Source organism: Vidua macroura, chromosome 2 (genome assembly GCF_024509145.1).
Source record: "Vidua macroura isolate BioBank_ID:100142 chromosome 2, ASM2450914v1, whole genome shotgun sequence".
Classification (NCBI taxonomy): Eukaryota; Metazoa; Chordata; class Aves; order Passeriformes; family Viduidae; genus Vidua; species Vidua macroura.
The window spans coordinates 94,175,826-94,203,667 of record NC_071572.1 but is presented as its reverse complement, the minus strand read 5'-3'; the positions used below and the strand labels follow the sequence as shown (position 1 = coordinate 94,203,667).

General features: G+C 37.1%; 1 protein-coding gene across 2 annotated transcripts in view; it reads right to left on the bottom strand.

The window, feature by feature from the left end:
• FRY (FRY microtubule binding protein) overlaps positions 1–27,842 on the bottom strand; it is a 159,177-nt gene that overhangs the window by 45,819 nt on the left and 85,516 nt on the right. For both annotated transcript variants that reach the window (XM_053971972.1, XM_053971971.1), the window contains exons 25-41: positions 25,398–25,489; positions 25,025–25,197; positions 23,818–23,978; positions 22,895–23,005; positions 21,534–21,688; positions 19,381–19,480; positions 18,906–19,077; positions 17,085–17,341; positions 16,562–16,708; positions 13,049–13,217; positions 12,187–12,277; positions 9,633–9,715; positions 6,297–6,447; positions 5,637–5,740; positions 3,331–3,516; positions 1,148–1,346; positions 432–553 (exon numbers count right to left, since the gene is read on the bottom strand). In XM_053971972.1, the coding sequence (XP_053827947.1) occupies positions 432–553; positions 1,148–1,346; positions 3,331–3,516; positions 5,637–5,740; positions 6,297–6,447; positions 9,633–9,715; positions 12,187–12,277; positions 13,049–13,217; positions 16,562–16,708; positions 17,085–17,341; positions 18,906–19,077; positions 19,381–19,480; positions 21,534–21,688; positions 22,895–23,005; positions 23,818–23,978; positions 25,025–25,197; positions 25,398–25,489 (2,473 nt within the window). The remainder of the gene's footprint in view (positions 1–431; positions 554–1,147; positions 1,347–3,330; positions 3,517–5,636; positions 5,741–6,296; positions 6,448–9,632; positions 9,716–12,186; positions 12,278–13,048; positions 13,218–16,561; positions 16,709–17,084; positions 17,342–18,905; positions 19,078–19,380; positions 19,481–21,533; positions 21,689–22,894; positions 23,006–23,817; positions 23,979–25,024; positions 25,198–25,397; positions 25,490–27,842) is intronic.

The following is a 27,842-nucleotide window of genomic DNA, read 5'->3' as shown; positions in this document are numbered from 1 at the left end:
GCACTCTGCTTTGATCTTGAAAATTATTTAATTAGTGACTGTGCTGGTTTTCAAAATGCAATCAGCACATTCCCTATGTTCTAAAAACCATAATAAATGAAAAATAAACTTTTATTGCCAGAAGAAATTTAAGAAAGTATATTTACTTAGTAAGCTGTGATGTATTTAACTAAAAGGACACAGAGGAGATTTTATCTGGCAGAATCAATCAAAAGGCTTTCCACCAACAGCTTTGAAGAAATATTCAATTCAACACTGAGGCAGTTTAATCTGACATGACTGTTTTAAAGCAATTCTTTCATATGTCATACATCCTTGTCAAGACATATTTACTGTGCTTCTGCATAAGCAGATATACTAAGTCACAGGATAAACATTAAGTGTGACTGTGAGGGAATATTTTTTAGTTATGAAAGGAAAATATTTACTACCTGACTTGGAATCTTTAAATACAGATACAACATGGCGCAGAAAATTAGTGAGCTGTTCAGCACTCTTGGTGTTCTGGTTTTTGGGAGTGATATCTTCATGGCACCATAGTGGACCAAATGCCCTTAAAGAAATACATAACAAAATGTAAAATTTCTTTGAGTTATCTGAAATAAATGTAATCAGTTAAAATATATAATCTGTACAGGTACTTAGATATTTACAGGGTCATGACCTGGTTTACCAGGTTGAACAGAATTTTAAATAAAAGTAGATAAATATTCCTATGCTGTATTTTAAAATATAAGCTATGCTGTGTAGCGAGCAGCATAAACAAATCCCTGTCTTTCAATTTAACATTGTGCCTAGAATCTGCTGGCTACAGCTGGTAGTTAATATTAGCTCCACTACAGCCTTTCACTATGTGCTGTACACTTGATATCTTATTTTATAATAATGAAACTGGCTTCTTCAATTAGTTCATTTCTGAACATAAAATTATCGGTCAATTAAACATTTTATTTCTGTCAGGCAAGATTTTTTTTCCTGGTTTTTGTCTGACACTGTAGTGCTTTTCAGTACCTACCTACTACTGTAAGTATCAATAAAAGAGGAATGGGGTCTGTAATTACTATTAGAGCTCAGTCATTTTCCTTTAAGTTGCTTCATGAAAGTGTGCATTTCGAGTACAAATATATCCTCTGCTTATCTGCATTACCTGGTTGTCAGAAACTCAATTAATTTGTTTGCTTTCTCATCTGATTCAGCAGCAGTGTCCACATCTTCAACTTCTTGTGTAATCTGTGGGAGATTTCCGCTGCTGCCTCCCAGACTGATACTGGAGGAGGTGGAGCTGGAGCTCAAGCCGGAGTCTGGCACTGGAGATGACTGGTGTTCCCGCAGAAAGTCAAAGCCACCTGCCAGCCAAAAGGGAGGAGATAAAGATGGAATGCACTGTTGGGCCAGCTTTGCGGATGAAAGTGTCTGCCAAGCAGCTCTTTTCAGAGTCAGCAGCAGAAACCTTCCACTGGGAAACACAGGGAAAACCTGCAGAACACAACAACCCTCAAATATTGATGGGAGTGAAAATGGTACTTTGTTTCTAAATGTGTAGAGTCCAGAATAAAATGAAAACTCTCCAAGTCAAGATTTCTTTTTTTACTGCACAAGGACAACAGTACTTGGAAAACAAATATTCTGTGGCATTTTACATTCAGAAGTAGGATTTTTTAAAAGTGAATTTAGAAGCTGGCAAAGTGCATGCAAAGTTCACTTCTCTGGGCTAGTCTGATATGGAAAAAAACTCCTGGGTGAAATTTTTAGAGTGATTATGCTGTCCTAATTTTACAAATGTAATGGAAATCAAGACACAAATGTGGCTCCTTTGAACACCTTTAGTAACTGTACCCACTGGACTAGTCATACAAAATATTTTCAGCATTAGGATGAAGCACCTGAGCAAGAGTTCTGCTAGATCAAAAGCTTGCCACAGTTTCAGAGCTAAGATTAGAAACCAAGACCTGTTTTCCTAAGGTTAGACTTCTAGTCATGTTTAGGCTATACCTACAACGCAAAAAAAATGGCCTTGTGAGAAAAATGGGAGCAGGACAAAATCTATTGCAAATCAGAAGACTCTTAACTTAGTTGCCTGACATTACGTGGAACAAACCTGAGCTGAAGCATTTTCACTTAGGATTCTTTGCTATAGCTACTCACCCACACTCTCACTCTTTATATTAACTTCTCAAAAACCAGTCAAAAATACCAAGTCTTGATAACTTCTTGAACTCCAGAGGGCCAGAATGAGGGTACCAATTACATTTTTTAGATGCAAGAATGAAAACAGTTTTTCATTTTAACAGAAAAGCAGTAATATAATTTTAGTGTAAGAATTTTATTCTGTATTTAATAATTCATAGATGTGCACTAGGAAAGAAATCCAGCCAACTCCAGGCAGGAAATTAATGTGAAATAATTTTTTGCAGAAATTATTCAGAATGAAATTTCTTTGGCCAAAATACCAAAGAATTTTAAATTCTTCGAAAATTTAATCACTCTAAAATACCTATCCCTTCTGCTCATTACTTTAAAATAATTTTGTCATGTCTCAGAAAAAAATAGTAATAAGTAATCATGTAATATTTTTATAAAGCCTAATTACCTGTTACTTCCTAAAGAACAATGGAAATGGCACTTATTTGAGAACCTTTACTTTTCACTTTTCACTGTATGTAAAGTTCCTCACCCTCTTACCAACAACTAATCCTACACCCACAACTCTATATTGGTTCTGTGATTCCTTCAAAACTGAACAGTACACTTGCTTTTAGTAATATTATATGACTACAGTAAATCTAGCTAGCAGCTTTCTACAAGTTGGTTCCAACCAACTCCTTAAAAACAGGTAAATTGCTAAAAGTAATAGAACACTGACCTCATCAGAGGTCTGAAGTAAGACTCCTAATGTAGAAAGAGATTTCAGGACAGAAATGCAATGTATCAGTGATATAAAGGAGGGTGTGTATCATGTGAAACTTAATTTAATAATGGAAAATCTGAGCTGCACATTCTTGCTGCTCTTCCTGTGTCGGAATTATTTAGTCAATTCTTTTAAGGGTGAGGAATGATTGCCCTCATTTAAAGTAGCTCTGGATCCCTGAGGGGGGAATCAGGAAGTTATTAACCCTATTAATTTTAAAATATTACATTACATATTTTTTTGCCTTACATTAGATAACTTTCTCAATATCATGAAAAGTTGCCTAATAATAAATTGCATGCATCCCTAGGGTAGTTCACATGGAATTAGTATTAATGGGAACTGTTCATATTTGCCACTTTATTACTCTGACTTATCAAAACCTGACAGTATGATACAGTGTTCTTCTTTTGCTTCATTACCTGTGTAAAGATATTCAGGTAAGTATGCTGGTTGTACTGTCAGAGTCTTGGTCTCATTCATCTCTCTGGTCTGAAGAAGCACAGATGCAATAGCTTGATAGTTGTTATTGCAAGATAATGCAATCAAAAGGTGAAGCAGTAACTTTTTACTGTGTTCAAAGACCTCCGGGCGGTAATGGTCAAGACCTAAAAAGAAAAGGTTACAGCAATCTCTGAATAAGAAGTAATAATAAACAAGTTCACATTCCAGAAATAGCAAAAATTCCAAGGCAGTTCACGATAACAGTGCAAACAAACAAAAGATGTAGCATTTCCAGACATAGTTACCAGTGCTGTCACTTAAATGTACGTGTATATTTAGTTTCCAGACTGAAGTCCCACACCTGAGGTACAACGAATGAGTGGCAATACAGCTTTATGCATTGTCTCACTGCAGTTAATTTGACAGGTCTGGACAACCTTTAAAGATGAGGTATTCTTGATGGTGGTTGTAATTACATTGCTTACCACAGTATCTGGCTTTCTAGCACAGACATTAGATTTAGAATGAGTGCAAACTGTAAGAGGCAGGTACTGATTTATTAAAAAAGGAACTGATAGACAAATCACTTGAAAAAGAACTTCAACTACCAGTGAGCAGCATGAGACATTAGCCTGTAACTCAAACTGAGGGTCCAGCACTGCAAGACTCTGATTTGGTTTACACTACTGCCATCTGTAAGATTTTAAAACAGCCAGAATAGTTCACAAATTACAAATACAAAGGAAACAGATATTTCTGCTCTGTTTTAGTAATATCATTTTGATTCTCTTTCAGTTCCCCACAGTATATTTAAACATACTTTCTTCTGTTTAAGAGTAGTTTCAGTGCTGAAAAAGTTAACTCTTTTCTTCTTCAACCTTTCTCTTCTCAGGATGCATACCTCTTCAAAAAAGCAGCTTCTTCATTACTCTGTGTGGCAGCAGCCAACAGATCTTCAAGTCAGGTGTTTTTCTAATATACTCTAGTCATGCTGGTTCTTGTTTGGCCTGCAATAATGAAGCTGCTCACACTGCCATAGTCTGAACACTGTGCCTTTGGCTCCTAAAGGCAATTCTTTGAAGGTCCTGTGACCCTTACTCATCTCCCAATAGCCTCCTCCAAAAGAACTGTAGCCATCCTGCCCACCTCTATTTCAGCCTCTTAAGGTTTTTGCTCCTATTCACCTTTCTCCATTTACTTCCACCTGCCAGGAGATAATGAACCCATCCTACCTGGTTTCAACATGCATTTCAAAGGATATAAAAAGGTCTTTTAGTTGAAAATAAATTCTATATTGGCAACAGTGGTAGCTGAAATCCTATTAAACCCCAAGTTGTATAAAAGTATTGGCACAGATCTGCCAGTAAAGGAGAACAAGTATCTTCTTCAACATATACTTCATTTTACCACTGTGCTGTAACATCCCAGTTAAATCTCTTTTTGCCTGCTGATCAGCAGATCTTCCCAGACTGACTGTGAATACTTAGTGGTAACTATAGTGACTGAATGAGAAGTGAACTGTGATCTCAGCTATAATAAATTTATTTCACAACTATCTATGTTTATTTGTGAACACTATAATTTATCAACCATGGAAGTCAGGCAATGGCTTCGTAATGCTGAATAACCCTGCGTGCTAAAACATTAGGCCACTCACTTTTGGTAATGTTGAATGGCAGGACAGGGAAGGTAACAGCCTCCAGATGAGCTATGCTACAGTCAGGAACAGACACAGCAGTGGGGAAAAAGCAGTGCCTGAGTGCTCAAGCACATAAGGGAGCACATGAGTGATAAAGTATTCCATCAGCAGTGAAATTAATGAAGCTTTGCTTTCCAGTGGTCCTACTGTGTCCTACTTCCACTACCTCTACAGTACAGCTGTCCTGGCTCTCTTACAGACTATTTTTGCAAATGCAAGAGACAGCGCAGGTGTGTGTAGTCCAGGTACAAGGTATGTGTAGACTGTCATCACTAACCAAGCTGGTCAAAGGCATGAGTTTCACCTCCTTTTCTTGCAGGGACCATGCCACACATTTTTATAGAGATATTTTAGGAAGCCATTCATCTTCAAATTTCTACACACCTCTCAAATTTGGCTGAAATCGGCCAAAAACTTCAAAGTTTTGAGACTAATTTACAGACTTCAACTGCCTTGGGCTTTCTGTTGTAGGGTGGAGGGAGGAAATCATAAAACATGTAAGAAACACAGTACCATAGCTTCAGCAAAACTAAAGTAAAAGGAGGGAGTACATTTATACTTTCTTTCTTGTTCTGTTGGTCTTACCTAAAAAGAGAGCATGTAGCAATAAAGGGAGGTGAAGAGCCCAATCTTCTCTCACACTGTGATCCACTACCATCTCAGTCATGAAGATAACAGCAATATTGCACCTGGAAGTTCAACCAGAGCATCATTGCAAAGCTCTTGGAAACGGGAAAGCACAAAAAGGATGCTTATTTCTGAAGAAGTACACAATCTATAAATTTTCAGATTTGTGGCATTTCTTCTCAATACAATTAATGCTGAAGCACTTTACTTACAGTCAAGCAAACAAGTACCCATTACTGAAAAAAACCCTAGTATTGTCAATATAAATTATGTAAAATAGGAATTTCAGAATATGCATGGCCTAGTTAGAATAAAAGATCAAAGTGCTATGAATAACAGGCACAGAGGCCCGGGAAAAATAAATTTTCCTTTTCTGTTTCAGTTGTTTCATCAGTCTTATTCTTATCAGTGATGTCCTACATTGTAAATAGGCTTTCTGGTAGAAATCTGCTAGAATTGTGAGCTTTCACTGCATGTTGATTTTTGCACTGGAAATTATCAGAAATTGACTATATGATTTTCAGATGTTCTGAATGGTGGGACAGTTGGATTGGTGTTGGTCAACTACTAAGAGGAAGCATCTCAGTGTCTGAAATGTCAGAATGAGAAACTGCTCACCTATGAAGGGGTCCCCGGGGTGTGATGGTTTCTGGGAGATAGTCCACGAGTGGTGCCCAACATCCTCCATTGTAAGGCATGGGCAGGGGATGTGGCTGTTTGGTTTCAACAATATTCAATAACCAGCTTGTATATGGAGAAACAGGATCATCTGCATGGAAAAGCATTCCAAAAAGTGCATAAAACTCAAGTCTGATTACCTATTTTTGCAAAATACTATAAGAGATTTTATGCTAACATATGAGTTCAGCTGTTTGGAACAATATGATAAGATGCCATGAGGTTTGCAAATTCCTATGTTCAATAACAAGTGATGCATTTTTAATCCCTCTTTCATGCTGCTGGAAATTAAAGAGATTCCAGGCAGACAGCGCTGAATGGTAGGAGCGGCAGCTGAATCCCTGCTGTCACTTAGTAGTTTTGGATTCAGATCACAAAGCACCAAGCAGCAGACTTTCTCTTCAAAAATGAGGGAAAAGTTCAGCCAACAAAGCTGCTGTCAGAAGCCATCTGCTGCAAGGAGCAGAGTACCAGTGACACATTCTTGCAACTCCTCACCACTGCCCTGCTGAGCGACACTACAAAGGCAGAAGTTAAATGTCCTGAATTAGCAAGGAGGCATAAGGAATGCAAAAAACATCATCAGGGTAATTTTCTTTCAACAGGGGTGAATTAGATCTTGAATTTCTCAAAGATGTATTTAATTTTGCTTTAGTGTGACAGCTGCTGTTTGTTAATGAGTGTTAGAGTTTTGCCTCCCACCTGTTTATCTGCAATGAGATGGGTCAAGTAAGTTATTTCCACCACTTTCTGTCTTGTCTCAGCTGCACAGTTTCATTCATCATCTCCTGCATTCCCTCATTCCTCTCGATTTTCTCACTGTTCAGTTTTTATTTCTGAGGTCTGGCAGTCTGTGATACACTGCCATGAAAGTATCCTTTCTTGGTCTGTTTTTGACATACATTCAAATATTGCTCTTTATGAATTTTTAATGAGTGTTATTTTTTGTTCTGTTCCTTCTTTTTGTGTTTTTGTTTGCTTGTTTATTTTGTTTTGGTTTTGTTTTATTACACTTTTGTATTTTAGGTAAGCTTGAAACTCAGCATTTTCCTTTTCTTTTTTTGATTAACAGCATGTATCTGATGCTTGTCAGCTTTCCCACGGGAAACAAAACTGTTTTGATGTCTACAAAAGTATCAGAGCTGGATTTTTCTAATGTACATCACTTCTTAGTTTTAGAAAAACATGTTCAGATTTCCAGATCTTCAGGACACTTTCAATGCAGTAGCTACTTCTCCAATTATTTCAAAAATGCCAGCTTTATAACTCCCATTTTTAAGTGTTGGTCTTTTATAAGGAACACTTTATACCTTTATGATTTAGACCTCTACTTAGATTCTCTGGAGGATGATTGATCAGTTACAGATAATGAAGAATAAAATGACTTAATAATGTAGCAAAGTATGGCATTTTCACATATTCTTAACCAGAATTAACCAGATAATGTTTGCCAAATGCTTTTCATAGAAAAAGCACTGCACAGGAACTACTTATTTCTACCAAATTAAGTGTTTCACAGAAAAGTGCTTCATGAACTTCACACCAAGACCTAGATCCTCACTTCTGTTTTCATGGGTTTATGCGCAGACTGAGAAAAAAAAGAAAAGAAGCACCTTGAAGGCAAACATATAATCCTTGCCTGAACAAAAAAGTTTGTGTTCTGCACAATGGTGTTCTGTATTTATATCCTCAGCAATACATGAATGTTAAAGTAGATTGGAGAGAGGGCAGAAGCCATACCACGAAATCCTTTGTAGCCTAGGCTGCCTGTCTGAGGGAGTAAGTTGGAAGTTGCATTATGTTTCTTGTAGAATGACAAGAGATATAAAAATTCCTTTCTCTTATTAGAATTCTATATAAATGTCAGTAGCTAAGTAAAATGCATTTTATTTTCCTTCTAGGTATTCACATACTTGCTAAAGGAACCCCTGTGAGACTCACACTCTGCATAAATATTCATGGTAGTACAAAACTTGCAGGTAGAGGCAGGAAAAAACATTTGGGCACTGGCTGGAGGAGACATTCCAAAAGAGCAAAGAAAATTTCAGTATTTTTTAACTTTTTATCACTCCAAACTCTTGCCAAAACCAGGTATTTGTGAAGGCTGTTCTGATAATATAAACACTATTCTGTCTTGAAAGATTGTTCATGCAGATCAGATTAGCACCAGTGCTTCAATTAACATCTGGTGAAGCATTTTAAGTAGCTGCAGAACTAGAAAGCCATAAAAAATTCAAGACCCGTGTACTAAACCCCACTGAGTTTTAGATGTTGCACACTTTCTGATGTATTTAAACACTGGAGTTTGTACATATACAATATTTTGTCAATTCTGTGCTTCATAATTATGAATAATAATTGTTGGTGCACATTAAATTATCCTATTGTATTGTATTTTATAGTCTTTGCATGTTTTGCAGAAGAGTATCACCAGAAATTACTTGGATTAAAAAATATATAAAATCTTTACTTTTCATGTCAAAATACAGTTCCAAAATGATGTCTGCAATGCCAAAACAAGACATGATGGCCAATAGAGTACTTGACCTGCCTTTAATAAGCCAGTGATCAAAATCAATAACAAGATCTTGCCTTTTTTACATTTGGTTAGGGCCTAGCCAAAATCTGTATATTGAATTCACTCCAGAAATGAAGTCAAACCATCCAACTCTTCAATTTTGCGCTATGGTACAATAGTAAACTGGTTTTCTTTGGAATCTCTGCTGAGCAGCAGTGTCCATTTATAGCCCATTTAGCAGAAATACATAAAGAACAAGAAGCATGCTCAGGAGCCCCATCTCCCCTCTAACACGTTCGCACAGTGCAGCCCAAAACTGGTTGCAGAGAGCACATAAAAGCTAATGAGGAGATAAGACCTCATATTTGGAAACTCCTGAGCCTCTTTTCATGCTTATATAACAGCACTTGATTTGGAGGGATATACTGCCAAATGGCACAACTCAAAATACTTGCTTTAATGCTCTTACAAGTCTTTTGCCTTGCCATGTACGAAAGGCTCAATGTGTTACTCTCTGGGGGATTCTCTGCTGCTGCTTCCTGTGAAGTTCTCTGGCCTTCAGATGGGTTTGACTGAACCCAGATTAAACAAAGTAAATTAATTAAATGAGATATGGAGGTAAAATAAGGACACTCCCTGCATGGTGATGCTACATTACTGTTTCTACAGAACCTAAACAGAGAGGCTCCACTGGTCATTAGAATGTTTTCCTCTCCAACCAAAACACCAGAAATTTCATTAAATTGAATATAACTTACTTTTGTCATCATCGTAAGATCCTCCAGAGCTATTACTGTACCTCGATTCTAGTCGGGTATGTGCTCTGATGACATTACTAAACCTTCAAATACAAGAAAAAAAAAAACTTCATTAAAAACACAGACTGACATTAAACATCTGGGCTTTATGTTTTCCCTAAAAAAAAAAAAAGCATTTCCTTAAGCATTCCCTTTTACACAGGAGTAGACAGTAGACAGCAAATGAATGTAATGCTGATTCTTTCCACAAAACATTTTTGCAGCCAGTTTATGAAAAGTTCTAACAGCGTGCTCCTGTGTCACAAGCCTTTAAAATTAAGCAAAGGGAAACTCTCATGCTGCAAATGTGTGATTTTTTTTAAGGAAGAAACTGCTTAAGGATGAACTGAGATATAAAATGTTCATAGCTAGTATTTGTCACAGATCAGGCTCATGGGTAAAATCCTGCCAAACCGATAAAGCACTCAAAGCACGGTGCTAATAACATCAAGGCTGTGGGTTCAATCCCCATATGGGCCATTCAATTCACAGTTGGGCTCCATGATCCTTGTGGGTCACTTTCAGCTCAGAATATTTTGTGCTTCTGTAACTGACTGGAAAGTCCAAAGCCAAGCTCATACCGGTACCAAGCAGGAAAAACTACAGCAGATCACCCTTCAAGTGGAAAATCCAGCAAATGCCAGAGCAGACCTAATAGAGAAGTTAAGGGATATGAGAGCCAGAGCAAACTGCTCACAGCTGTCCTCAAATCTGCCACTGATTCATGCTAAGTTGACTTTTCCTGGTGATCTCCTTTGACTTCCCCCACCTTGTAAAAAAAACCAGGGTAATCAGGCCTGAAGTGGAATGAGAGGAGCCATACTGACAGCTCACACACTAGTGGTGATCTAAAAACATCACCATTCCTGCAGAGCTAGGAAACTAATTACAAATAACCATGGATCAAACAAGACAAGACTGAAGATTTTCTAGACAAAATTCAATTCAATTTCTTACTAATGTTCACACACCTTAGTGCAAGTTATTTCACTACACATCAACTTATTACATTGTTTCCAAAGCATAAATGTCCCATAAGCATGCAATAAATTCCCTGTGCAGTTGACAAAAATGCATTGTGAGCCATCCAATACATGGTATTCTATCTATGACCCTCATTATTTCATATGTCCTGGCATATGAAGTCAATATTAATGGGCATTCTCAGATTGACACACTAGTTTTGAAGTGCAGATGCACTTACAGCCGCCTTCAGTAACATAAATGCCAGCAATAAGTTCAGGCAAATTATTTTCCATTTTCTTCTGAGGTATCTTTCAGCAGGATCCTGAATACCAGTATCAGAACTTTGTAATTTTCCTTTCATTTTTATCATAAAGTCTCTGGCAGATCTGAATTCTAAAAACCTTTTTGGAGTCACATTTAAAACTTATTTAAGACAAGAAATCCTGACTTGAACTACTGTAAGAGACATTTGCTCAACTTGGCTGTAAATCAACTAAATAAAAATTTATCTTAAAGCTGTGCAGCCATAAAACATTCATGTAAAGAATAATAAAAAATTCAGAGGAAAAAATGGTTTTATTATTATCCTTTTAAGTATATTCCTAGTGCATATATTGAAAAACATAACTTAGAGTAAAATCTGCTTCACTAACAACTTGAAACTTAATATTGAGTGCCATTTTCTACTTACATTTAAATTAGCAGACACATCTAACTAACCTGACAAAATGCTACTCTTGTTTGTAACAGGGAGAGAGCAAGTAATTCAAAAGTTTTGAAGTACAGAAAGGTTTGCTCACATAATTATCTCTGCACCTCTAAGCTCTGAACCTTAGGGAAGGAGGGTTGGACTACTAAAGTGATATTAGTGGCTATCAGTGACTAATGTAATACTAAAACACTAACTGACAAATGCTATTATAAATTGTCCAAAGTTCTCTTGCAAAACTAAGACTGTTTCTGTGAGAGAAACAATCTGTATGTCTGTGCTCTAGGATCTGATGGCCCTTAGGCTTTGCATTTACTCATTTGTCATTTGTCAGTATGTACCCTAAGTAGCAGAAGAACTGAATATATAATTTATAAACAAGTTATTTTCCATAGCTGTCCTCTACAACACATTTCATCTAGACAAAGGAGGTGTCCTTGAAATCACTGATATAAATCTGCAAACTAAGTTTACTCTCTGTCCATGAAGTCAAACGGTGTGATCAAATCTGATTTTTCGTAAAGATTTTAGTAGTCGTTATTTGGTGCACATTCCTAATTTTTTCTTTCACCTTTGTGGATAATTCCTACAAAACCATGACCTCCTTAGCACAATTCACTGAATGTAGGTTTAACAGTTCTTCCTTTACAATTAAACAAGAGTCGGGAAATAGAATAATGATAATAGCTTAAAAAAAATTATACATACTGGGATAATGCCACTTAGGATCAATCTGAGCACCAGAGCTCCTCACAGTATAATGCAGAACTTTGTCCAATATCTCACCCTCAGCCTAGGAAAACACATACATTTTGGAGGAAAAAAACCCAAGCCACAAACCTTTCATCATTCTCTTTCACCGCTCTGTTCTCCTCTGCATCAGGAAAACTATCTTGGCCAGCTACAACAGTGTTACTGCTGGAGGTGGTTCCTGTAAATGAGATGTGAATAAGAACACCTGTTAGATGCAGCAGACAGCATCTGCAAAGCAATAAAAGCTCATAACTCACAGGCTTTTTTAGCAGCTACAGTCAAAATGACCATCCTGCATCCTCACACACATGAATGAACAAACACTGTTACTTCTATAGACCAGGACCTGCTTCCATGGCTGGATGGTGTGAAGTTCACATGCTTTGAGAAGTACATTAACAGAATGATGGTGGTCTACTCCTTAAACTAAGCTCATGCTCACGGGACATAGTCTAGTGTTTTTCAAGGCTTCGGCAAAACATTTACAATGTCAAATGTGGGGTTGGTTCTCAAGTATATTTGACTACTGCAGCTTGGAAAATGGCATTAGGCCTTTTGAAACAGAACTGCCACACCCTTGAGGCTCTCAGTTTTCAGGAAACTCTGCTTGATGTATCTGCTGTGTTCACTGCATTGATGACGATTTCTTTCTTTCTGAGTAAAACAACCACTATAGAGTGGAGTTTTCTGAAGAGTGGCAGAATTCTGAACAGCATCAAATATTAGTAATATGCTATTAAAATAGTTAAGATAATTAAGCACACATTAACAAAGCATATACATCATTAGGAATGAAAAAGAACTGTAATTTAGATATGCAACAAGGTCCTGAAACTTGTACTTTATCTACACAGTTCTGAATGGATGTAAAAGTAGGAGATTGTTTTTTGCAAAGAGATGAAGACTCAAAAGAGCAGGAGAGCATAAAGAAAACACATTCAGGTCATACCAGAAGCTGCAGCTGAGGCTTTGTTACTGGCAGCAAAACGGTAAAATGGAGGATTATCACAATGTTGGACTATGGGGTTCACTGGGTCCGTTTGCTGCAGCTCAAACAGAAGCTCTTCCATTGTCTGAATAGTGTTATTGCGACACAGATATATCGCAACCTTCTTTATCTGTGGAAGGAAGTAACAGTTGTTAAACTCTGACCAAAGTGAATTTTCAAAGGAATCAATGAGTGTTACACTGCAGTACTGAAATTATCTAGAATGCAAATGTTGTTCCTGGACAGACACCACACCACACCTTTACAAACGCACAGTTCACAGAGAAATAAAACTTCTCACTTTGACATCGAGATCATTTCCCCAGCAGACTGACCCTATGATTTACTTGCTTCAAAGTTTTTGCTTACCATTCACAACGAATTGTTTATGTTTATAACTATGTAACATGTACATCTACAAAACTGTAGCTGTGGTCACAAAGAGTAAGCCAGGCTTTGAGTTGCTACTCGTATCTGTAAGCAAAGTAACAGCTAATGGAAGAAAGGCAGAGCAATTATGTATACAGACTTCATGTATCCTGATTTGAAAAATCTGAGAGTATCATTTATAGAAACTCTTGAAATTTCTATAAATCTTTTAACAAGACCTCAAATCTGCACTGCAGCAATGAGGACTGTTGAGATACTGAGACTAAATTCGGCTGTATTCTTGAGGAAAAAAACCCTGATCACTATTAAAAGCAGAGACTCTCTCCAGCTCAAAACCACTTGATTCATAAACTGCTGGAGCTGGGAGACCATATGGAGAATATCTCTCTGTGTTTGCCTGCTTGATTTTTAGATGTGCCTAAACAGGTGCTTAAAGGGGAGCTAATATATTAGACGGAACAGCCTGTTGGCCTCACCAAGTATTGCCATTCTTATACTCTTAAATACTTCCATTAAAATAACTTCCTTACTGCTTCTCTTTCCCTTTTTTTTTTTTTTTTTTTTTTTCCTTATAGAAAATGCATATATGCAGTCTCTTTTACTCTACTGTGCTAAAATTTTCCCAGGGACTTTCCAGAGACAAATCCATCTTCCCGAGGCTAATTTCTGGTTGGGCTCATAGTGCCACTTTCAGCCTCTCTCACCACTGAAGGGGTCACATTCCCAACACTGAGTCTTGGCTGAAGAGGTTTCTGAACTGTAAATACTAAGAAATCTTTCAGTACATAATGTGAAAGAATGGACAGCTCAGCAATTTGTACTCGGGCACTGGGAAAAAAATGCTTAAAGGAAACATAAGAGACAAAGCAATTAATTTAGATGATAAAAAATTATTTTAAAATGTGAGTCAGGCATGCTTTTGGCTTGGACCCACACAGGGAGAACAGATGGCCAAAGGCACAAAGCAGCTGGTGACTGCCTCGAGGCACAAGGGGCTCCTAAAGGAGATGGGTAAACTGGCAATCTTGCAGCTCTGTGCTCTTTTAAGCCCAGGTGACCTGGAACACTGCTGATAAACTGTCCAAATGATCTTTATTTGCTAACGTGTATCTGTTATCTACATGATAATGGAAGACACATGTTCATGGTATCAGCAATCTTGTGTAGTTAACAGAGTTAGGCAGGATTTCTTATCTGTAAACTCCAGGGCATTAGCAAAACACTGAGCAGATGCATGTGATAAGACCAGTGTATTTTCCTACTCCAGACAAAGCTATCAGCAAAGGAGTGACTCATAAGCACAGTCAGGCTTCCTACAGAAGCTAAAAACTTTTTCAGATTTTGCAAAATCTGAGAATCAGACTTTTGACTCAACATGACAAAACACAGACTAACTGGGTGGTAGAAAACATGGGAACCTTGTCAGCTGCTGCTGCCACCAGCCATGAGAAGCCTGGGTGGGAGACCAGAAAAGTCCCACAGGCAAAATAGGAGATGCTGAGCAGATGAAGCTGGAGATGTAAGAACAGACTGCTCTCCTGAAGTAAGAAGACTGTACTGTCCTGGAGGAGGACAGGACTGTGAAAGCCAAGACTTTGAGACAAAAAAAAAAAAGACTTTGAAGAAAGAAGTGCACTGGGTGGAGGGGGTTTGAGGAAAGGCTGCTCAGAGCTGTGGCATGGCAACAGCTTATGGAAAAAGGAGGTGCTGAAAGCTTTGGCCTGGCAAGTATCTGAATGGGAGATAAGGTATGTGAGGGGCTCCTGGGCAACTGGTGACAGGGTTATCAGGCTTTTCCAGTCAGGCTACATAAGGAGTCAGCACAGGACTACTCCTCCCTCTCAGAAAATTGCCCCTGTTCAAGCTGTCAAAAATGAGGGTAACAGCCCTCATTTTCTGTTTTCTCTCTTAATAGGTGATTTCCACTTGTTCTCTGCCAACACAGATGGAGACCACCTTAATCCCAAGTCTGTCATAGATTGTAGGATGAGGCAGGCTGGAAAGAAGCTGGGAAGTCTCTCATCTAAACTCCTGCTCAAAGCATGGTCAACACTGAATGGAAAGCCTCTGTAACAATTGAAGGAAAGATCTCATTTCAGATCAACCCCTTTGTTTTCCTCTCATATGAACCTTGAGCTTTTTCTTACACCAATTCCACTTTGCAATTTTTCTACTTTTGACTAGCTAGGCATATATATACATTGATTTGAGAATATAGAACAGGAAACCCTACAAATGAAAGGAGAGAAATGGGATGCCTATAGTACAACAACATGTTGAGGATTTTTACGGGCTTCTTTATTTTCTTTATTCTAATATGCATAGCAGTCATTATAAACAATTTGGGCAAACTCTTATTTCAGCAACTGTAAATGAAGTGTGTTTATGAGGCTTTTTAGATCAATTTCAGATTTATTTCAGGGAAATAAATGGAAAGAGGCTAACTAATAAACAACCATATTTTAACTGGGCTGGAAAATTCACTAAATTTAGATTCTGTGTCATTCAGCAACTAAGCAAAAAAGGAACATGGGAATGGAAGTAGCCTGTTTTTCTCAGACAGCCCTGATTTTATTTTAACTTGAGTAATAACAATATCCAGCACAGTGTGAGTTGCACATTGCAGCAACTGTTAGATAATTTATGACAGTCAAGCTGAGGCAGAAGTTGATATGGTAAGGAGCTTATAAAGGGTAACTATCTTCTGTCTCTTGAGATGTCAAACAGAAAGCTCTAGTATGCTAAAGAAAAGGATGTAGCATTTTCTGGCAATTTATAGGCACTCTCTGTTACTGTCCCCATTCACAGACATGCAAGGTTTCTCTTTGCTTGAGAGAAACCCACCACTCACTTGCAATGGGGTATGCTGCAGGCTGAGATTTGAACTACTCAATTTCTTTTTTTTAAATTTCAGTTTCCTGGGACTTTTATTCCTGCCATTTAATTTTGTTGGGTGTGTTGGGGAATATGTTGGTATTTCTTATTTTTGATACAGAAATTAATTTTCTGCAGGTAATAGCTGTTTTCTTCACTACAACCATCAGTGTAATCAGCAGTAAATAAAATAAAAGCGCTAAGACTTACATATGGTAAAAGGATGGTATCACTGCTAACACCACACAAACTAATGAGGAACTGCAGTGTTATCCTAAGGTTGTTACTCCATTTTTCATTGTTGGCCAAAGCATTCCAGACATTTTCCATCTCTGGTCCAGGAATTTCATCTCCATACTGCAAAGAATCATAGGCATACATTCGTTGAAATATGCAGACTTCCAAACTAAAGCACGTTCTTTTAGAACATTTTCTCACACAAAAAATTCCCAGTGAAATGCTGTAAAAAGTTACAAAACAGTATTTTAAATTGCTACCTGACAGATTTCAGAGCATTAACTCCATTTAAAAGTATTTAGGTTCTGATCCACAGAAGGACTTAAATCATAAGAGAACATAAAAGTCTTGAGGACTGTAAATTCAAAAAGTAATCCTAAAATTAAGCAGGTTTTATTTGATTGGTACAGACTGTTCCAGTGTAAAATTTCTGGTACTAGAGGGAAGAAACAAAAGTTTTACAGGTTAGTTTCTTTGTTTGATTTGTTTTTTTTACCTTGGCTGTCATATACATGAGATTATTAAGAACCAGGGAGGTGGCCTCAGGTGAGCCCCAGCCATTGCCTTTTAGTCCACTTGTGACTGCTATTTCCCCATCCTTGTCCTTCAGTTCATCTTCTGGAGTGGTAGGGCTTGAGCCAGGGAGGAGCAGTCTGTTGTCTACCAGTTCAATATTATGAAGCCATGGTAGCAGATAGGTAAGCATGATCTGTCTTCCATTTGGATGTGTTGTTGGAAATCGCTGGCTTACCTCTAAAACAGTAAGAGTTGAAAAGGACAACATATTCATTTATGATGGAAACCCTAAATACACTGTTTACATCACATTTCTGACATTTGTTAGACTACCTGATAGTCTTTACTTTGCACATCACAAGCATAAAAAACATGTTCTTGAATTTCCTGAAGAGACACATAGAATTAGTTCAGTAATAGCTTCTGGAGAATATAAAAAAGTGTTCTGCAGATTACAAATGCCTCATTGGCCTCCAGGTTTATAAGCTATAGTTTAAATAATAAGGCACTTATTATACTGAGTTTACAAAAAAAATCTTGCATATATTGGGATCCTACTTCCTGTGGGAATGTCTATAAAATTCATAGCTGGCTGTCAGTTCAGGAATGCTCATATACAGCACTTTATATAGTTTACAAAAAAAGAACTGGCACTGTAAGGCAAAGGGATTTGGAAAATCTGGGATAAGAAATACAGCTTCCTGCCAAAGTGAACCACATTATCTCTCTGTACCAGAATTCTTCTGTAAAATCAGTAGAGCAAACATTTCCTTTTTTCCTTTTCAAAAATCATGAAGACACAGACTGTTCTCTCCTCCTTATGATTCTAGATGTACAGAAAGGCTGTCTCACTTGGACTGTAATATCCGGTATATCTGAGATTTTTGTAAATGACACAGTCGTTACAGCAACATGAGTAGACGATACCAGAGATAATGAACAGCATTTGCGTAATGACAAATGAGCCATCAGAATTTCCCGACACCAGTTATTTATAACTCATGGTATCTTGGGCACTGAGAAATGTAAGGGTGATGTATTGCTCCTTTACCCTCCCTCCAGCCCCTACAGACTGAGTAAAAACAACAGAAAAAGATTTTAAGAGCCAGTAAAAATTCCCATGATTACAGACATTTGCATTCTATTATTTAAAAACTAGAGCAACACGTAAGATTGATTAAACCACACAGATATGTCTCAAAACATCATTGTTCCCAGGAATGGCCTCACAGTGGGCATATTCTGAATTGTGCTCCTGCAGGTCTCATTCTTTAACACTTTTCTCAGTAATCTTGAAAATATATATTTCTGATAAAATTTTAAAAATGTTGAGACATGCAGATGTGGCAAATAACAAAAGGTAGAGATCACTCAGAGTAATTTGAATCATTGGTAGAACTGGACACAGGCAATCAATCTGCCAAAGTCAAAGTCATGTTTATATAGAATGAAGAAATACGTTCTCCCACGTATGATCTTTGTAAATCCATGTGTAAGAAGAATCACATGAGAACCCATCATAGTAGAGTTTGCCAATGTCATTTTACCTCATTCAGGGCACTTGTAATTTCAAAGTTAGCCCAAGATCATGTAAGTGGCACAAAGTCCCCAAAGAGGGTTTCTGTACATTGTGTGAGTACCTCTAGGAAATATTTATTGGATTCCTAAATCTGATTTGACCTGAACCAGAACAAAAACAGGTCAAGCTAAATTTATAAACAGAACTGTGGTTCAAAATGGTAGCAGTCTAGCATTTGTAAAAAAATGTGAAGGAGATAATAAGTCAAATAAATACAGGTACCTGAAAAAAGTGGAAGGGTAAGTTCAGGATACATCCTTGCTAGTTCATATGAAAGAAGGGCAAGTGAGACACTGTAAAGAGGTGGCAGTGGACCATGTGTCCCATACAAGATACTACCTGGTCTTTGCTCAGCTACCTTTTTTGAATAAACAAAAAGCTTTGATTCAAGTATCTATAAAAGACAAAAGACAAAAAAAAAGGAATGAGACAATAAAAATTGATTAAATCAGGAAATATCAGCATTTGAAGTTTAGCTATCAGAGAATGCTCTGTATATTTCAGAGTACATGCTCCAAATATGAAAGACACGACAGCATTCATTTCTATATAAATATTTGCATAAGTTTCTATAGCCAAGACAAAACTGATTGTTTATTTTCGAAGCAAAACTAATGTGCAAATAACAGTACTTTATAAGAAGTTCACCAAAAACATCTCCAAGGACAGAAGGAAAAAATAAGTAGCTGATACATGCCTGCATAAGTTGCATGGAGATTTCATAAATCTCTCTGTTGGTGTCAGATGCCTTGAACAGCACCAAATTTAAAAGTGTCACAATATCAAAAGGATAGTTCCTAGAAGAATAAATAGAACATTTTCGTGAATGCTGGTGAGGAATGCAGATTATATTCACTCTGATTTACTCTGTAATATGGTCTAAAGAGAATGTCATCTTTCTTTTTTCTCTTCTACCATCAGAATATGGTAAAGGGAGCTCTTATGAATACACACTGCTTGATCAAAGGACCATCTGGTGAATGAGAAGAAAGAAAGGATTATTTATAATTACTTTGGACCAATGCTTAGGAATGCACTGAGTTACCCACAATGAGAAATGGAATACCTGTGTCTATGACTATCAATTCAGTTTAATTTATAGCACAAACTGTTTATGCTATAAACAGGACAGGCTGACACCCATGAAAGAAAATGGGGAGCATGAAAATTTCCAGGGGTAAAGAATTTCTTAAGCCAAGCTGCCATTAAAATTCCCTTTGGGCAAAAGACATTATCTCTGACATGAACATTCTGAGGTATTAGACAATTCTATGAAAATTGTTTTCAAAGAGTAAATATTAAGAACTGCTTCAAAAAGCCTGCTATCTATAAAGTCAACATAAATTGTAAGGTTAAATATATCAAAGTGTTAACTTAATGAGACTATTGTTAGAGGAGTAAATCCCATATCACAATATTTGGATTTGCACTAAATAGGTTTCTGTTTTCTCATGATGATTTGTAAATGCACTGATTGAATTGTGAACCATCAATTTATCACCCTAGATGTCAGCTACAGTGCTCCTGGATGGCTGCAGGATGCCTATTTGGACTTTTTAATATGGCAGACACATGTGTGGTATGGGACAGTCTTGGTAATTCCATACTACTAGCTGCAAGCCAAGCTCTGTAACTGGCTCTTTGCCCTTTCATTGCTTAAAAAATAAATACAAAAAGAAAATAAATGAAGGGAGGTGGCTTCTTTGTAGAAAGTTGGATGGACATCATCAATTGCTGCTCATTTTACAGGTAGTTTAAGCCGTGGTCTCCTGATACATTTTGACAGATGATAGAGGAAAACTATTAACAGCTTTCAAATATTAATAAAAATTCCTGGCTTGATAGAAAGAGGATTTTCCATTCAAAATAAATCACAAAGATGATACTCTAATTTTTTAAGAAAGGAAAAGAATACTTTTTAGAACACAGTAGCACAGGTAACACAATTTGAGGAAAAAAGACTGGCTGAAACTACTGTGTTTCTGTGTTCATTAAAATAAAAACCCTGTTAACATAACTGAGTTTGCAAACACCAAATTCCATTCATATTTAAAAAAATCTCCATGTAATGAAGTCTCTCGTCTAGTTGTTCCTGCGAGAACAAAACAGTATTGCAGGAAAACTATGAAATTCATGACTTATTTTGATTTTCCAAATCCCAATTATTTCTCTATTGAGTATTTCTCTATGCTGATCAGACATTTTGCCAGATTATTTTTGTGAAGAGTAAATTTTCACATTTATTTTAATAAGATGCAAATTACTGCATTATTTAATTTCTCTATAAACTTTTCCTTTGAAAGTAAAAAAGGGATAGAGTTTTATGAAGGCCTGACACAAAGAAATATTTGTATTCATGTCTTCATATAGCTTGTGCTTGCTCAGCATTAGCAGTAATGATGACACCAGTTGACAGGAAAGGAACTAAATAAATCAAATGAAAGTCAGTTCAGAAAAAGAACATGACTTTCAAGATAATGACAAATCAAAATAATGACTTTAAAGCTATTGATATTTAAAACATTTTTCCTTTTAAAAATTAAATTTAAAAAAACCCCAAATATTTTGAAACCAGATTTATGACCTACATTCAAATAAAACTGTTGTAGCTTTGTTTGTATCTTTCTGAGCAAAATAGCATCAAAATTCCCCAGATTTCAAATATACCTGTAGTAAGAAAATCTTCTACCTAGCACATCACTTTGGTTTCAGAATTATGAAAATCAAGCAATACAGTCCAAAAAACTGTTTGAGAAGAGTGAGTGTGACCTACAGCTCCTAACAATGCAGTGAGCTGAACCTTCAGTTTTCCTTACATTTGAAAGTGTAGATTAATAAATTAATTAATACCTGCTTCCACACACAGTTGCAATGGCTTTGAAACACCCAGAGGCAAGCTGGTATGATCCTGTGTAACATCGATCTATAGCCCAGTTGAAGAGATTGATTTGATCAGGATTCAGTTCTAGCAACAGGACCACAACTTCACAGCCAAGCTGGTGAACCTGAGCAAATGTCAAAACATGATTGGTGGGGTCTGGTATGTTCATTCTTTAAAATTCTCAGAGTGACACAGGCAAAACAGGGCAAAAATGGAAAATTCAAATATGTCAGAAGAAATCAGAACATTTATAATAAATTTATTTTAGGGATATCAGAGTTGGAATGTGACTCAGGTTTCAATACTCATCACTTGAAAAAATGGTATGCACAAACACTACAAAAATGAAATAAATTTTCCAAAATTGGGCACAACGACGAAAAAAAGCAGAATTTTTGGAAAATCTAAGATACTTGGTAAGTGTTCTTGGGCAACTTCCTTTTATTTCAATTAACTGACTTGTTAACTATTTCTTACTTCATGTGAATTTCACAGAGCGACAAACTTCCATGTTTATCCTTCTTTTGACTAACACAGAAGCAAGGCAGACAAAGAAAAATACCTTTTACAAGACTAAAAACTTGTATGCTTAATCCAACTACATCAAGCAATCTAACGACTCTCCCTACAGACCGTGAATCCCTTAATCCTGGTACCACCACTGCTACAAACACATCACAACTAAGGCTTGGACTTCATGTTCTTTCAGTACAGGATAGGGCTGGTACACCAAACACCAATGCCTATTAATATTCTGTCACCAAATGTAGGTGACTGCTTGGAGAGACTGCATATCACTTGCACATATCTTTATAGCTCTGTCTCTACCAACATTTCAAAATCCCATGTAATTTCTGAAGGATTTTCTCTGCAGCTATTAATTCTTTCTTTAAATTGTTCAACTTTTTTTTTTTTCCTAATCAATTACCATTCCCACAGCCTCTATCCTCTAGCTGCTTCACATGCATTGATTTATGTTCTGCTATTTACCTTTCCTTAGCAGAGATATGTGTGCTGGTATGAGAGTTTTAGGAAGAACAGCAGGACAAAGTGCAAGATACCAAAAGGGAAAGGTTGTTGTCTCTCTCTCTCCACTTGATATAAATCACCAGTCTACTCCTCTTCAATCAAAGAGGCAGTCCAATCAGCTACAAACACAGAACTATGACTATCTAGATACAAAGTCGAAGCCCATCTTCACAGAAATGGAAAATGGCAAGAATAATCCATTACATGTTCTTTAAGAAGAAAGAAAACACTTTACAAACTCTTTACTCCCTCAGTACAATGAGTAACTGCCCATCAGCGTGCCATTTTGGTCAGTACTTACACGTAAGTCTTGACAAGCCAGAATGTTATCAAGCCATTTGTAAAGATATCCATCGGGGGAAAGACCAACATTATCAAACACAGGTCCACAGCAGAGCACAGCCGACATGGCCTGGAAACACATGGAACTTCAGCCACAAAAAGTAACACAATGAACCTTCCAGTCCAGGCTAACAGGACTGCCACTTGCTTTCTGTTTGGAAGGAACTATGGGGAAAATGGTAACAGCTGACTGACTGGTAGAATTCAGTAATTATTTTGCTACAGATTTTACAGGATTCCAGATCATGCTCAAAGCATTTTGAGGGGAGTACTATCTTCAAGATATATTTTGTCATTTTACCCGGTATTCATAAATCAAGCTACAAAAACAATTAAAAGATACTCTGATGTTTCAATAGTATGTTACTGCAAAAATTAAAACTGTCTTACAGCAAGTGGTGCAGCTTATATAAGTATATAAGCTATTACTTTCCCAGCTTATTCATGCAGGGGAGCTGCAACTAGTTTTGCCACAGAAGTACATTATTATTGAGCATGTCTCCAGGCAAGTGTGGGAGGCATTCCTGAGTTGTACATTGGTACAGATTCAGTATCCTGAGGTACTGCATCTGAACTACACCCAATTTCAGAGCCTAAGAGCTCCTTGCTGAATCTGGTAAATGAACAGCTAAGTAAAATTTCAAAATGAACTCTGGTTTTTAAAATAATTAGCTTTGAAAAGTGTCAACAAAGAAAAAAAAAAAAACTTACCTTCAGTGCTATATTCTATGATACCACTGTACATTTACATATGAACATACAAGTTTGCATCAAGTATGCAAATTCAAATTTCTTTGAAGTTAAAGGAAATAGATCCCACAACAACTTGTATTTTCATGGAAAAAACTGCTGTTACTGGTTTGTACAGTGAAACTTTAGTACCTTTAATGCACAATACTGATATCTTGTAATCTGGTGATTTCTGTCACTGTAACGGTCCAATGGTGTGAACATAATACTGAAAGGTCCTGCCCACTGACTGAATAAGATGAAGAGGTGATGCCTCAAGCTCTGCTGAGGGAAGAGAAATCTCCTGTGGTGAACTAAGTGAACAGAAATAGAAATAGAAATAGCTGTTATTTGTTAATATTAAACACACATTCATGTGGCACAATGCCTACATGATTTTCAAATTTCTACAAAAAGGGAGGGGTTCAACATAGACTTACTCCGAAGTATCTAAGCTCCTTTAAAAAATCTAACCAAGTGAGTAAGATGCATCTTATTTCTAAGAGCCTTCAGTTTTGCATTAAGATGTAGTTATACAAACATGTACATCTGAATACAAAAAAGCATTTAAGAATCTAATTATAAAATCAGGGCTTTTCATTGCCTCCTGCATTCCTTTCATGGCAAATTTACTTGGTTTTTCCAATTCTTTAAATTTGAGCCTAAACAATACATATGTCTTACTCTAATACAGTAATAGGTAGGGATAATAAATAAAAGAAACTTGGTGGCTCTTTTTTTATAACATATATGTGTTATATATTCTGAACAACTGAATTACCTGAGCAAATGAAATCTTCCAGTAATTACATTCAGGCCTTTACAGCAGAAGCTTTTTAGATTTTTTGCTAATGTAATTATGTTATATTTCTGAAGTGATATTGTAATATATAAAAAGCATGAAATCAACTGGATAAATCTTTGTGATTCAATTGGACTCAGGTAACATGGGATACTGTCTCAACACCTTGGGCAAGTTTTTCACTGCATTTAATATTGCACATTGTCTGCACGTACTTGTATTTTTCAAGGCCTGTCTGAGTTTATTAAGAGTCTGGCAATCAAGTCAGATGGGAGAAAATAATAAGAAGAAATCTGGAGTCCCTGGAGGTCACAGACAATTTCTTTGCTAGGCTTTTAAAGAGGTGATTCTTAGACATGACGATTACAAGCTTCATCAAGCTTTATTGATATTTTTATTTCAATCTTAGCAGACTTTTGAACACTTTCTTTTTCTACATTCCACTTTACATTCATTATATGAAAATTCAAAAGTAGTGAAAAAAGCACAGACAAAAAAAAAAGAAACAAAAAATTACTTTTCCAATATTTATATTAAATGCATAATTTAGCTCCATACCTGGAACACACTGAATCAAGTTGGCAATCATTGCACTGAAATGTGCTCTCATATCCTTAAGGATTTCAACTTCTTTATCATTTTCAGCCTCCAAAAGCATGCGAGTCAGATCAACATACTCTAAGAACAAGGCTCCAAGGGCTAGTGTATCTCTTTCTAAGGCTCCATTTGTACTAGCATAAAGGAAAGTTGCACATTAATATAGAATAACAGAGTAGTAATGCTATAGTTTTCTGCAGAAATTCATGCAAATCTCTCCATACTGATAGACCACACAATTCTTCAAAGAACATACTGACATAATCTCAGTGTAGCAAACACTGAAAATTGTTTCACGTAAAAAATCAGTATTTATGATGAGTGATAGTCCTACCTGTCACTTATAACACCAGCATCAGCAAGGAGTTCAAAAATTCGCAGTAGCTGCAGTCTTAGTAGATCTCGTCGTTCTCGACGTTTCTTGTTCTTGGAATTTAAAATAACAACCATGTTTATATGCATAGGTGTACACATTAAAAATTAGTACCTTCAGAAACGCCAGTATCGTAGTGAGATTTAAGAACTCTAGTCAAGAATTTTCTTCACGAAGGAACCAGAGTACTTTTGGATATTGCATTGTGCTTATACATCAACAAAGAACTGAATATGATCAATTTTTTGTCTTTGTAAGTATTCTTGAAAAAAATATTAACAACTGCCTTAGTACTTATTGAAAATGTGGAAATGAAAAAATGAAATATTGGATAAAAAAACCTAATATTCAAGGCACCTGTACCAAAAATCCATGCTATCTTCAGGTTACAGGGATATTCATGTTAGTTTAATGTCATCTAGTTTGGGTGTTACAGGCACTTATAATGCAGAATGTATATCCAGACCTAAGGAAAGTATTTTAGTGATTAGCCATTCCTGAACCTGGCAATGCTGCAGCACACCATCATTCACATTCAAGTGAGCTCCTAGCAGACACCACTCCAGTCCAGTACTGGGTGTGTTGACTGCAGGGGTTTTTGCCCACAGTAATGTATCCTCCCACAGAACAGGACTGCATGGTTGTTAACTGGCTCGTCATATCTCTCTGTCTTCTAGAAAGCTGTCCTTTCTTGTCTTCTATCTTTCCTGGAAAGATGTGACTGCAACAAGGCCTGTCCTTTGCTGAAAGGCAAAATTGACTTGTTTGACTGTATCAACCCTAAGCAAGAAAAACATGAGGAGGTAAAAAAGCTGTGTTGCACTCAAGGAAACCAGAAAAGCTCAGAGAAAATGCAGATTTTGCCCTTCAAAATTAAGCAATACTAAGATCAAAGGCTTATCTCTTCCAGAACTCTGGCTCTGTCCATGGCCAGCAGTAGATGTGTGGGAGAACAAAATGAAGCTTTGTCTGGTATTCTGACCCAGAACTGGCAGAATTGCAGCATCCCAGCCAAAGGTTTTATTCAAATAACTATGCCATTTGATTTGTTCTATTCAGAGTACTGTTTTTGTCCTGTTACACCTTTAAGGCTCCAGGAAGCACATGTAGAGAAAAAAGCAGTTTTATTGTAATACAGTATTTACCAGACACAGCTGCCTCCTGCAGCAGTGTCAGAGGTGATCTGGCAAGCTCTGTGCCAGCGCCCACAGGGTGGATGTTGTGTAATGTCCATTTTGGTTTATCCCTGCAGCTCTTGGCCATGCTGGGAATTCTCTTCCTATTCATAGCATATGTTCAAGGACATTGTTTCTGGTGTCTTGGCTACCTGCCTGCTGACATGGAGGTCTGCCATGTTCTCTACAGCCACACAGCCCATGCAGTCACTCTTTCCAGGTGGCACTGCTTTGCAGGAAGGTGTCCCATTTATTCATATCAGGAAAAAATACAGGAATTAACATTGCCATCTCTTGTTCTCATATTCCTCTACTGACAATTTTATGTGCTAAATTTGCTCTTTCTGCATGCAGTAAACCTCTGAAGTCTTCTGATTCCTTTCCTGAGGGTACACTGGATATGTATGTACCAGAAAAGGTTTTTCAAGTCTAAGTTGTCTTAAATGGCACACACACAAAATGCAAAGGCAAGTGGCTGCACTAAGGTGTATCAATCCACTTCTGCCCAGTATCAAAACCAGTGACCTTCAAATCAGTGACTTCATAGGAATGGAAGCCACACAACAGAATTGAGGTGTGAAGCAACACAGAATGGAAATGATTGTGGATGTTTACCAGACACAGAATTATTAAGAATTATCCATGAGCCATCTCAGATTTCTATCTTCAAGCCAGATGGAATGGTCCAAAACTGAGTCAAGGAGGGAAAACTGAGCAGAACTTGAGTCCAGTCCTGAAGCTCTCCCCATGGTTTTTCTGTTTAGCTGAATAGACACATTCTGCAACATTCTGCTTACTGAGGCTACAGATTTTACTGCCAGAGGTTTTAAGAACACAGAATTCTCTCTTGTATGGGTTGGAAGATCTGTTGGGAACCCTTCCAACACTACCTTCTCTTGTAACTAAAGAGAGTACTATAATGAAGGAGAAAACTCTGATGCATTTGTCAGTTAATTGAACATATTTGGAATGAATCCTGTGCCATATGATCCAGGATGACCCTGCCTGAGCAGGGAGGTTGGACCACTTTGGTCCCTTTCAGCCATTCTGTGATTCCATGAAGTTGAAATAGGTGACCCTGCCTGCCCTGAAAATAAAAGCACACCTAAACATTGCTACAAAATGTGCTTGTAGCCCAGTTGTGTTAAAGTTTTTTTTTTTTTTTTTCAGATACATAAAGTGAATTTCCAACATATGCAAGTTCTGTATCAGGAGGTTCCATATTGGATGG